The sequence below is a fragment of the Chiloscyllium punctatum genome, chromosome 23, assembly GCF_047496795.1.
Source record: "Chiloscyllium punctatum isolate Juve2018m chromosome 23, sChiPun1.3, whole genome shotgun sequence".
Classification (NCBI taxonomy): domain Eukaryota; kingdom Metazoa; phylum Chordata; class Chondrichthyes; order Orectolobiformes; family Hemiscylliidae; genus Chiloscyllium; species Chiloscyllium punctatum.
This window is the reverse complement of record NC_092761.1, coordinates 82675242-82688913: the sequence shown is the minus strand read 5'-3', so window position 1 is coordinate 82688913 and position 13672 is coordinate 82675242. Positions and strand designations below refer to the sequence as shown.

General features: G+C 39.2%; 1 protein-coding gene across 1 annotated transcript in view; it reads left to right on the top strand.

Annotated features, from left to right (window-relative positions):
• The window catches only part of LOC140494188 (NF-kappa-B inhibitor delta-like), a 131028-nt gene that overhangs the window by 113922 nt on the left and 3434 nt on the right, over positions 1-13672 (top strand). Inside the window, exons 10-11 of the mRNA XM_072593305.1 lie at positions 2431-2547; positions 12126-12290. Coding sequence (XP_072449406.1) covers positions 2431-2547; positions 12126-12290 — 282 coding nt within the window. The remainder of the gene's footprint in view (positions 1-2430; positions 2548-12125; positions 12291-13672) is intronic.

Sequence of the window (13672 nt, the reverse complement as noted above, 5' to 3'; positions counted from 1 at the left end):
TCCATCGCCAGACCATAGCAAGACGATGGCTGGGGGAAGAGCGCCTCATCTTCCACCTAGAAACCCTCCAACCACAAGGGATGAACTCAGACTTCTCCAGTTTCCTCATTTCCCCTCCCCCCACCTTGTCTCAGTCCCTACCCTTGAACTCAGCACCACCTTCCTAACCTGCAATCTTCTTCCTGACCTCTACCCGCCCACCCCCACTCTGGCCTATCACTCTCACCTTAATCTCCTTCCACCTATCGCATTTCCAATGCCCCTCCCCCAAGTCCCTCCTCCCTACCTTTTCTTAGCCCGCTTGGCACACTTTCATCTTTCCTGAAGAAGGGCTCACGCCCGAAACGTCGATTCTCCTGCTCCTTGGATGCTGCCTGACTTGCTGTGCTTTTCCAACAACTCATTTTCAGCTAGTGTAATTAGGAGCACACATATGACAATATCCTTAATTTACGTGCTAGTCTTCACTCGGTTGCCTTTTACAAGGCTAGAGATTTTAAACAAGCTTGTTAGAGGTCAGCATTTATTGATGTATCTAGGAGTTGTGCCACCAAGAGGAAGGACTACATTGAACAAGTTTCTAATTTCAGTCATGATTTAAAAAAATAAGAATCCTCCAATTTCTCAGCTACTAGGCTGAAGAAATAAGACCAGAAATGTTCTGTATTCAATCTGTGATTGATGTTCAATGATCTCACCACAGTGTGACAGTATAGGAATACTATGGCTGCCTAGACTAGAAATGGAGTGGAATGGACAATTATATGGGTGGTAGTTATTGCCTCTCTACTTTAATTATGAACTGATGAAGGAAATAGAGACGAGGTTAGTGATAGAATTTACACCGTGTATCCTTTGTCTTTCACCAAGAATGTAACTCATCCAAAATATAATATGGTGACAAATACAGAAAGCTAATGTCTTTGGGAATCACACAAACCTTAATTTCATGTAGAGTTTTTTTGATTTTGTTTCAACTTCCTACACCAGAAAAAAAGCAATTTCAGTAATTTTTAGAGCAGTTAAAGATGAAACTGAAGATTTAGTTATCTGGAGCTTTATGGGGTTACAAAGATTAGTTACGTTGAAATTTTTTATTTGTATTCAATTTTTAAAAAGTGGTTTTATACCTTTTGATACCTTCCACTTTACTTTGTTATTTCATGGGACAAGGGCATCAAAACTAATGTCATAATTTGTTGCCCACTGCCTGTTGTCTTTGTAAAGAGGGTCATGAGCCACCCACAGCTGAGTGGCTTGCTAGGCCATTTCAGAGAAACCTTAAGGGTCAACCACACTAACGTAGGCCTGGAGTCACATTTAGGCCAGACACAACAAGAACAGATTTGCTTCCATGAGATTAATGAACCAGATGGATTCTTAATAATGAAAAAAAAAGACTGCCTTGATGAGATTTGAACCCATGTCCTCATTAGTGCAACCAGGCTGGAGATATTTCCATTGCATCACCACCACACCCTGGTTGTGAATGTTTGCAAGAAGCCAGGTAGACATTCTGCTCCCAGAACAATGTTAAGACTGCTCTGAAACTAACTGTGGCAAGATTACTAACCACAATCTGAGTTCAGCTACTTTATGTTCTAAAGATCCTATGAAGAAATATTCTATTTCTTTTGGACAACTATCAAGGAGCATGACAATGATCAATACTTTGAGAAAAGAAAAGTGAGGAAAAAGAAAGAAATTGCATTTGCATGGGCAGCTTATCATATTGTCAAAATTCATTATGAAGCTCTTCAAAAATTAAGTAATTTTGATGTGTCACTACTTTTATTACATGGGCAGAACACAGTAGTTAATTTTGTACACCACAACTTCACAAAGCAGAAATAGGTCAAATAATCTGGACGATTGTGGTTATTGGAAAAGAATGTCATGACAGGAATTCTCAGTGTGTTTTGATGCATTCTGCACAGAAACTGAAAGTACGTCATTACCTTGGTACTGCATCACACAAGTGAAATGGGACTTCTTTTATTCATTCATTCTCAGGAAGTGAGCGCCGCTAGCTGAGCAGCATTTATTGATCGTCCCTAGTTGCCCTTGAGAAAGTGGTGGTGAGCTACCTTCTTGAACCACTGCAGCCCATGTGCTGTAGGTAGAGCCACAATATCATTAGGTTAGGATTTTTACATAGCCACACTGAGGGAACAGTGATGCATTTCCGAGTCAGGTTTGGTGGAGCTGGTGGTTTCCCAATGCATCTGCTGCTCTTTCCTTTTTGATAGTAGTGGTTGTGGGTTTGGAAGGAGAACCCATAACACAGTGTTACCACCTAAACCAAGTATATGCTCTGAGATTCCACTACATGCCAAGATGCATGGGGCACTGGATAGAATGCCTCATCACCAGATTCAGCCGACAGTATATATGCATATTTCAAAACTTAGTTTTGTTTCTTATAAACAGGACGTGAAAAGCAATAAAACAGTGGCACACTTCGCAATTCAGGAAGGAAACCTCTTGCTGTTGGATTATTTTCTGAAACTCAGTGGCAGCAGGTCACATGAATTTGTCAACATGAAGGTTTGTGATATTTATTTAAAAATCATCTGTAAGAGAAAAGATGAATTAATAACGTACATGCACCAAGATTGGTTCGGTCAAACGTAAGGCAATTTAAGATCTCAACTTAATTACAATATTGGTGAAATATTTTAGTCATAGGATAGTGAAGAAGGCGTTTGGTATGCTTTCTTTTATTGGTCAGAGTATTGAGTACAGGAGCTGGGAGGTCATGTTGTGGCTCTACAGGACATTGGTTAGGCCACTGTTGGAATATTGCATGCAATTCTGGTTTCCTTCCTATCGGAAGGATGTTGTGAAACTTGAAAGAGTTCAGAAAAGATTTATAAGGATGTTGCCAGGGTTGGAGGATTTGAGCTAAAGGGAGAGGCTGAACAGGCTGGGGCTGTTTTCCCTGGAGTGTCGGAGGCTGAGGAGTGACTTTATAGAGGTTTACAAAATTATGAGAGACATGGATAGGGTAAAATTTACCCTAGGTTTATAGGTTTAGGGTGAGAGGGGAAAGATATAAAAGAGACCCAAGGGGCAACTTTTCCACATAGAGGGTGGTACATGTATGGAATGAGCTGCCAGAGGAAGTGGTGGAGGCTGGTACAATTGCAACATTTAAGAGGCATTTGGATGGGTATATGAATAGAAAGGGTTTGGAGGGATATGGGCCGGGTGCTGGCAGGTGGGACTAGATTGGGTTGGGATATCTGGTCGGCATGGACGGGTTGGACCGAAGGGTCTGTTTCGTGCTATACATCTCTATGACTCTATGACTCTAATTGTAGGAATAGATCAGCAGTTAGTAAGTCTCAATGTTTCTTGGAAGCCATTAGATTGCAGCATCATCAGTTGTTTGATTTGAAGTGGAAAGAGGATTTGGCAGACATTGGTTTTGTTTCAGAGGAATCAGATTTCACTAATGGTTAGATCATAGTATCAACTTTCATTTGTTCCACCCCAAATTATGCACAGAACTTGGGACTGAGTAGATAAAAATTGTTTTGAAACAATAAGACCAAGGTTTGCACCTCAAAATAGCAAGCCACTTATTTTGTCAGAACAGATTTTGCTTTGTATAAGACTTTAAGCAGGGTCCTATGCCATTTGTAGGATGCTGATCTTCCAAAAATGTTCAACCTGAAACCTCAAAGGTTTGGTGATTTTTTTTTTAGGCATCACACCTGTTAGAAAGCAGATAAATCAATGATGTACATGCATTTACATTAGAACCCATTGGCTAGAATGTATGGCTCTACAAAATTCTTCAACTGAACGCTCAAATGTTCTCACGCGCTGCACACTCCTCAGCACAATGCAATCTTCCTTCCACTCAGTACCTTCACTTCCTTCTTATGTTTAGACTTACAGCTCAGCTCCAGAAAGTAGCTGCTGAAACCCTGCCTCCTTACACTTAATTTAAGATTTATACGTTTGATTTTTTAAAAAAAACATTCTTATTTTTTGCATGCCTAACATTAACTCTTTGGGTAAAGAAGGGTAGTTTATTTTACATATAAGGTGCTATTTTAGCTGCTTATTTGTAGGTCTTAATAGCAATGATGGCATGCAAGAGACACTGGGTGTGATAAAACTAGTAGATTTAGGGAAGTGATCACACAACAGGATCAATTATCCATAAAAATTAAAGATTTTAATTGGAGTAAGACAAATTTTAATGGTATGGAAGAACTCTCAAAAATTGATTGGAGCAGACTGTTCATAGGTGAAGGGATGTCGAATATGTGGGAGGCATTCAAAAGTCTGATAACAAAAAATCAGTTACTATATTCCTGTTAGACTGAAAGGTTGGTTGAATTAGAGAAAAATGGATGAATAAAGATATTGAAATTCTTGTCAAGAATAAAAATGAATCATACATTAGATATAAACAACTGAGTTCAAATGAATCTCTTGAACAGTATAAAAATCTAGCAGCATTCTTAAGAAAGAAATCAGGAAGGCAAAGAGGTAGCCTTGGCAAATAAGGTACATAATAATCCAAAAGGTTTCTATTAGTACATTAAGAGCAAGAGAGCAACTGAAGAGAGATTAGGACACCTTAAAGGTCAAAGAGGTGATCTTTGAAGAACCTCAGGTGATGAGAGAGATATTAAATGAATATTTCATGTCAGTTTTTACTGTGGGAAAATAAATGGAGGCTAGAGAATGAAGGGGAAAACATATTGGTACTTTGAAGGCAGTTTACATTGCAGGAGAGGAAGTGCTGGAGGCCTTAAAAATATGCATCTCCAAGACCTGATCAAATATATCTCAGGACTTGGTTGGAAGTTAGGGAAGAAATTGTGGGGCCCCTTCCAGAAATATTTCTATCACCTATAATTACGGGTAAGATAGCAAATGATTGGAGAGTGGTTAATGTTGTGCCTTTGTTTAAGAAGTGATGTAAGGAGAAGCTTGGGAACTATAGACCTGTGAGTCTGACTTTGATGGTGGTTAAGATGTTGAAACTGATTCTAAAAGATATGACATATATGCATTTGGACAGGCAAGGAACAATTCGGGATTGTCAGCATGGTATTGTGGACAGGAAACTGCGTGTCATAAACTTGATTGAGATTTTAAGAAAGTATCCAAAAAGATTGATGAGGACAGAGCAGTAGACATTGTTTAGTTGGGCTTCATTAAAATTTTTGACAAGGTTCCACATGGCAGACTAATTAGTAAGGTTAGATCACACAGGATTCAGGGTGAGCTTGCCACTTGGATACAAAATTAGCTTAACGTCAGGTGACTTAGAGTGACGGTAGAGGGTTATTTCTTGGACTGGAGTCTGGTGATCAGTGATGTTCCACAGGGATCAGTGCTGGGTCTGCTTTTTTTTTTGTCATTTATATAAATGATTTAGATGAGAATATAGAAAGTACAGTGGGTAAGTTTACAGATGACAGTAAGATTGGTGGTATTATGGACAATGAAGAAGGTTATCCAAGAGATCTTGATCAATTGGATCAATGGGCTGAAGAGTGGAAGATGAAGTTTAATTTGGATAAATGCGAAGTATTGCATTTTCATAAAACAAACAAAGTCAAAACCAGTTAAGAGTAGGGTCTTGTGTAGTGTTGTAGAACAAAAGACCTAAAGGTTCAGGTACATAATTCTTTGAAGTTTGCGCCATGGGTAGAAATGGTGCTTAAGAAGGTGTTTAATACACTTCATCCCTCAGACCTTTAAGTATAGGAGTTCAGATGTTATGTTGAGGTTGTACAGGATGTTGGTGAGTCCTCTTCTGGAGTACTGTGTCCAGTTCTGGTCGCCCTGTTATAGGAAGGGTATTATTAAGCCGTAGAGGGTTCAGGAGAGAATTAACAGGATGTTGCAGGGAATGAAGGGTTTGAATTATAAGCAGAGGTTAGACAAGCTGGGACTGTTTTCACTGGAGCGTAGGAGGTGGAGGGGTGACCTTATAGAGGTTTATAAAATCATGAGAGGTATACATAAGAGGTGTCTTTTCCCTCAGGTACAGTATTTCAAGAATATGGGGCATATTTTCAAACAATTCTCATAAAGAATGACAGAGATCCTATATTTCTGTTATGTGATAAATGTTTATGTTCTTTTGTCGAAGTTCTTTGGCAGCCTCTTGTGAATGTGTCTGTGACTAATCACCATGGTAAACTAATAGCAAATATTAAAAGTTATGATTGATCAAGCAAGATTTTACTCTGAGATCTGATTTGTCCAATATTCCCATCAGTTGAGGGAAAAGATTTTTAAAAAGAATGAGGAACAGAGAGTGGTTCGTATGTGGAATGAACTTCCAGAGGATGTGATGGATGCAGGTACAATTACAATGTTTTAGAGACATTTGGATAAGTACATGGATATGAATTGTTTGGAGGGACATGGGCCAAATGCTAGCAGGTAGGACTAATTTAGTTTGGGAACATGGATGGCATGGACTGGCTAGACTGAAGTGTCTGTTTTTGTGCTATATGACTCTATGACTCTATTTGCAAGCTGCCTGTCACTGCACATTGAGCATCATTAGCTCACCCAAACTGAAGTCTCAGGACAAGGTTCCAGTCACCTTGGATTGAGATGAAAAGAATTTTTTTTAATTCAAAGTGTTTGAATCTTCAGAATTTTCTGTTTCAAAAGATTATGAATTCCCAGTCAATGAACACACTGAAAGCTGAGAAAGAAAGGTTTTTTTTGGATAAATGAAGCGATATAGGAAAATGGCAAGAAAGTTGAAGCAGAGGATGAGCTGTGATCTTGTTGAGTCATCTCTCTCTTTTCCCGCACCTTATGTTTTTAGGAAGATGAAACCCATCTTGAAAAATGATTCAAGATGTTCTCAAATGCCATTGGGTGATTCACTACAGCTGCCAGCCATTTAACACTTTCCCAAACTAAATTCAGTCAAGTTTTCCCGCTGAGAAAGAGGCGATTCAGATTATCGTACCTGTGACAGCCCTTCTCAGAAAGGACAATCAGTTTTTTTTAAAAGAGCGACTATATTTGGAAATCACCAAACTGGACCTCCATTTTGAAGTATGATGCGTTTGATCAATATGTCTAATTCAACTATTTTGCTGGGTTTTAAAAATGTTTTAGCCTTATGCCTTTTGAAAGTTACTATGGGCTTAATTGTTTGCAATACAACATTTCATCTTCTAGCAACTCTCCAAGTAAGAAAGCTCACTAATCCACTTTCTTCATTTTAATCTTAAACCTAATCAGTCCTTGCCTTTCCAAATACATGTACATCCTGTCCCTCAAAATTCCCTCCAACAACTTGCCCACCACTGAGGTCAGGCTCACTGGTCTATAGTTCCCTGGCTTGTCCTTGCCACCCTTCTTAAACAGTGGCACCACGTTTGCCAACCTCCAGTCTTCCAGCACCTCACCTGTGACTATCGATGATACAAATATCTCAGCAAAAGGCCCAGCAATCACTTCACTAAGCTTCCCACAAAGTTCTAGGGTACACCTGATCAGGTCCTGGGGATTTATCCACCTATACCTGTTTCAAGACATCCAGCACTTCCTCCTCTATAACCTGGACATTTTGCAAGATGTCACCATCTATTTCCTTATAGTCTATATCTTCCATATCCTTTTCCACAGTAAATACGGATACAAAATACTCATTTAATATCTCCTCCAGACTCTATGACTCTATGTCTGCCTTCTCATAAAGCAGGAATAGTTTTTCTCAAGTCAGTCCATCAAAATCTTTCAAGTGAAAGGATGAGGAAAAGGTGTGATCATATTGATCAAAATCTTTCAAGATTTTGATCAATATGATCACACCTTTTCCTCATCCTTTCACTTTTGAAGAAAACTATTTTCTGGGATCATTCTCTTAACTCAAGATTCTCATTGTTTATTTGATCTCAGTGAAAAAAGATCTTTTCATCCTTCCTAACATAAGACATTAAAAGCAGACATAATGTGTTATTTTACAGCTTCAGCAATTTATGTCTGCTCTCTGTCCTTCATTTTCAAGGTTTTGATTGAGCTGTCCCAGTACTTTACATTTTATTACATTTGGTGCATCTTTTTCCTTTTACTATTGTTATAATTCCAGCCTATGGGAGTACTGGACAAATCAGATCTCAGAGTAAAATCCTGCTTGATCAATCACAACTTTTATTTTTGCTATGTGTTTATTATGGTGATTAATTACAAACATATTTGCAAGAGACTGCCATTGTACTTCAACAAAAGAACGTAAAAGTCTATCATACAAAAGAAAACAGGATCAGTGTTACTCTTCATAAGAACTATTTAAATTGGAGTTATTATAAATACCGGAAATAAAGATTACCCCTTTTACCCCAACAACAACCTTTCAGATACTCAAACCTTAGTAAATGTTTACCATGTTGTCTCCCTGCTAGAGTTCCTTGTTCAGTTGATGTAGCTGTCATTGGTGTCTAGAGCTTTCTTCTTCCTGACTTCTAAGCATCTTCAGAGCAAATACATGGGTCTCTTCAAATATTCAATTTCCAGCAATTTTTTGACCTGTATTTTTATTAGTTTAGCATGCAACTCCACTATCTAGTGTCTACAGATTCACCAACTTTCCAGATGCTTTTCTCTAAAACAAACTTTTTTCAGCCCAGACTCTTTTGGAAACTGTTGTTAACAATGCATCTGCTTCTATGGACCTTTCCTCTCTAAATGAACCTGCACACTGCATTTTTTTCAGAATAGTTCTGACCTTTTGTGACACTGGATCCCTATCACAGGGCAACAGTTATTTTTCATTTTACCATATTTTAATGGACTGAACTGTTCACTTCAAGGGTTTAATTGGTTTATTAAAAAGCATGTAAACAAATGTCCAGACACTCTATAACTACAAACAGAACTTAAAAATGAAAATAAAACTATATCTTCCCCCCTCTTAATGCACAAAAAATAGAAATACCAATCAAACACAAAGCTATACATTGTTCTTCCATTTTAGACTTTAGGTTTTCAAACAATAATGTAGCATTAATCTCAATGCAACATGTATAACAGCAAAAATTAAATACAGTAAAATGAAAGCAAAATGCTGTCGATGCTGAAGATCTGAAATTAAAACAAAGTGTTGGGCACTGGAGAAACTCAGCAGATCTGATAGCATATCTCAGGAAAGAAACAGAGTAAATATTTTGAATGAAACATGACTCTTCTTTGGAAGAAGTAATAGTTCCAAACTTTTTTGTACAGGAAATACAGTTGTTATAATAATAAAACAGGGGCACTATGAAGTAAATGTTACGCGTTTTTGCATGTATTTGACAATTATGGGTAAATTGATACTGTTTTATGGAACATGTACCTGCAAGAAAGCATAAACATGAAATGCCAGCAACAGGGTTCCAGAAAATAAGACGAAGGGTGTGTATGATTGGCCTGTAGAGACAGGCCCCACTAAAAACGGGCACTAATCCAAAATATTAGAGAAGAAATCAGATCTGTGCAAAAAAAACCTCTCTATCGATTGGAGCTAATTTAGTGCACTTGAAATCAGTAATATAATCTAGGAAGAAAGGTTCATTATGGAGTGGAACGCATCAGTTTACTATCAAACTATTTGAGACATTAACAGTAATGTGCAATATTACATGTAATTCTTGATCATTACTTCCATAAAAATGGAACAAGACTGATCTGGTTAAGTCCACAAAGCCAATTTATGATGATCATCATTAGTATATAATCTTACACCAGTGTGTTCCAATAGTCGTCTTCATTTCTCATCTCATAACTGTCATGCTCCAGCATGTTTTTCTTTCCATTACCTGGAACTAGGCTTCCCTCCTATTTGTATAAGTGAGATTGCTTCTCCCTGCCAAATTGAGGGTAGCTTTGTGCAATGTTTTACTGCCAGTTAGAAACTTGGTTCAAATTGCCTTCAAATGTATTTCGCTCAAGGAGTTTTTGAACTTGTTGCCAGTATGAAAACAGACAGGGATCAAGCACCCCCATAAAAAAAATCCATTTCAATGGTAATTAAAACTTTTTCTCAATACCTGCATCGAAGTTGAATAGCACTAGTTTCCTTGAGAACTCTAATGGCAACAGAAGTTTTGTTTATGAAAGAGATAAGAAAGGACTTGCATATATGTAGTTGTCTTTCATAACCTCAGGACATTCCAGACCAATTTGAACAAACGAACAGCTCAGTGCTGCACTGTGCTGTTAGGTTTGATTGTGTATTCAAGACTTTTATATTGTATTTGAATCCTCAACTTTCTGACTCATTGGTGGTAGTAACACACACTGAGCCACAGATGACATAGGACTTTTCAATCTACCAGAATAAATCAATGGGCATGTATTTAATTCATTCTAAGTAATATTTTAAAGGAAAGTTTGGAACCTTTCAGTATGTTCAACAGTGGGCAGAATCTTCCCAAGCCCAGCTGCAAAAAATTTGGTGCTGTGCACCTCTCCCGAGGAGCTACCTGATATCAAGAGCAACATGTTCCATCTTCCAACCAAGTGTTGGACAGTGAGACAAGATTCTTGCTAATGAGCAGTGAAAGGCAGATTTGCATGCAGCGACGTCCTCCAAGTTATATAAATTTACATCATTGTTATCCATTCTCTCATGCCATTTGATATAAACTAGGTGGTAACAATTCCCAACTGGAAAGTCAGAGCAGTAACCTGGTAACTCCAGCTCACTGGTTGCTCCTCAAGCTCAGGGTATGTTCTGTGTGCAGTGCTGCACCACCCAGCCCCTCGCACCCTTTCCAACAGATTCTCCAACTCCTCAGCAAAGTGGGTTGCCAATTTCCCTTCACCTGACATGTCTGAGGCAATGGTCAGGAACCCCATGCTTAGCAGCTGCAGACTGCCTGCACATGACCGGGGCATGGCTGGGCTTTAAAGATGGCATTGGTGCCGGCACCCTCGGAGGTCTCCACACTGGCAATACATCTGTCTGCAGTGGGTGGGAGAACACAATGAGTAGGGCAGGGAGCTGGGGAGGGGGTGGGGGGGGGGGCGGTTGTGGGGAGGAGTCACAGGGATATGGTGCATAGGGTGTCAGGCATGTTAGAGAAGATAGCTCACTAAGGTTCACAGAAAGAAACCCTCCATGAAACTCACTGGAATGGTTACTTGGCTGATATGTGGTAAATGTCGGGGGAAGGTGTGTGTGTGTGTGTGTGTGTGTGTGTGTGTGTGTGTGTGTGTACACACGCGCACATGAAAGTGTTTGTGTGTGAGAGAGAGAGTGTGTGGTCTCTCAATCTTTATCTCTCCCTAGCATGGAGTTTCATGTAAGAGCGTGCTTTCCCTTTGGCAGATGTCCACAATAGCATGCCTGGGATCAGAACTCAATTTAAGCAACATCATAAGTCATCCCCAAAACCGATGTAGGAAGAGTAATTGATGACTTGAGCTCAAGTCCCCAAGGGTTATTTCTCAATCTCAAGTGTACTGTTTTAAGAATATTTATCTGAACATCCATCTCTAGCCTTGAATAGGGGAAAATGATGAATAGCATCATTCAGCATGGAGACAGACTCTTCGACCCCACTCATCTGTGCTGACCAGACATCCCAAACTGACCAAGTACCATTTGCCAGCATTTGGCCCTAATCCATCTAAACGCTTCCTTTTCATGTATGCATCCAGATGCCTCTTAAACGTTATGATTGTATCCACCTCCACCACTTCCTCTGGCAGCTCATTCCATACATGCACCACCCTCTTCTTACATTAACATTGCACACCATAGTTACAAGGCATTTGTTTTTAAATATCTGGAATGCAAAACTGAAACTCCTGGGGTAATGTTATCCTGTAGCAACCTTTAAAAAGGATGGAATGGTTTTAATTGCCTGTTAATCCTCTCTCTATAATTTTCCTCAATGGAAGGCTCAATTTGGAGAGAGGTATAACCAGCTAATCTGATATCCTTTCCCCTGTGCTAACAGCCAGAACGTTCAATTATGCCCCCTTGTGTATAGAAATTCACACTTAATTTTGAGGTGAATAGTGGTATACAGAAAAGACTGTCAGAAATGTGGCAAAAAAGATTAAAAAGGCAATGAACTGGTAATAAACGAAAGAGAAGAACATGATCTCAACCAATTTTATTCCACTTCTATCAGGCTCATGGAAATACTGCATTGCATATGGCTGCAGGTCTCCAAAATGAGAGAAATCAAGAGAGAATAATCAAACTGCTGTTATATCATGGAGCTGATCCCAGCATTCGGAACCTGGAAAATGATCAACCCATTCATCTGGTGCAACCGGGAGAAGAAGGAGACCGGGTGAGAAAAAGCAAATGAATAATTCCCTTGTTGGTTTTATTTTTTAAGTCACTCCTCCATTCCTGTAATGGCTTGGTGTTCAATGGCATTACCATCACTGAAACCTCTATTAACATTATGCAAGGTTTACCATTGACCAGAAACTGAAGTGGAACAGCCATATAAATATTATGGCTACAGGGTTAGATCAGAGCCTAAGAACTCTGTGGTGAGCAACTAACTTCCTGTATCCCCAAAACCTGACCACCATCTGTAGCTCTCATATTCAAGGAACCAAGGCAAAAGCACCTCACTTGATGAGCACCACCAATATTCATTCCCTCTATCATTGATGTATAGTGGCAGCAGTGTGTACAAGATGCTCCTTCAACAACACCCTATAAACCTGCAAACTCTAATATCTAGAAGGACAAGGGCAGAACTTGCATTGGAGCACCTTCATCTGCCTGTTATCCTCAAAGCTACATCCAAGCTGACTTAGAAATATATATTCTGTTCTCTCACTGTCAAAGTCCATGAATCCCCTTCCTAACAGCACTGTGGGTGTCTTGTAACACAAGGACACAACTGTTCAAAAAGGCTGCTCATCACCCCCACCACATATTCAATCAAAAGGCAGAAAGGGTGGGATGTATAAATAAGTGATGAATCTACTACTGCTCCTTTTGCATCCTGACTGATGTCAAATTTCACTAAAATGTATTTAAAGGTAAGCACACCAATCTGTCATTACATTTAATGACCAGAAGTGTCCATCACAATTTACCCCAGGAGTCCCTAGCAACAGTAGACTTCATTCACTTACTGTACCAACTCTGTCCTGACAGATTCGACATTTGCTTTCATAACGGGTTACTCCTCCACTGCAAAAAGGGGAATTGTCCTCTCCTCCATCTCATATAACACAACTTCTAAAATCTTCCTGGGTAAGCTGATAAGGATTTCCTATAGGTGCATAGTTTTGCCAAATGTACATAAATGATTACTGTTTCCAGAATCATTTCTTAGTTATGTCAACAAAACCAACCTCCCACGTTATGTACATATCACCACTTCAAGGACAAACAGCAAACATTTTTAATGCTGTTGCTTCACTAGACATAATGCATCCACCCTGCTGCTCATTTCACCAGCTCTTCATGTGCAACAACCTATTAAATTGAGTAACACAAATTTACCTTGCTAAAATTCATGCATCTAGCCTTACTTGATGCCAGCACAAGTCAGGATCACTGGATGGTCCAGATCTACTCCTACTAGCCAGTCTACATTAACGGCAATGGTATTTGGAATATTGTGTATATTGCTAAAATATTGCTCGTTAACTGTGTGGTATCAGAATGTGATCTTAACCAATATAAGTGAATTTCATCTATATTTTG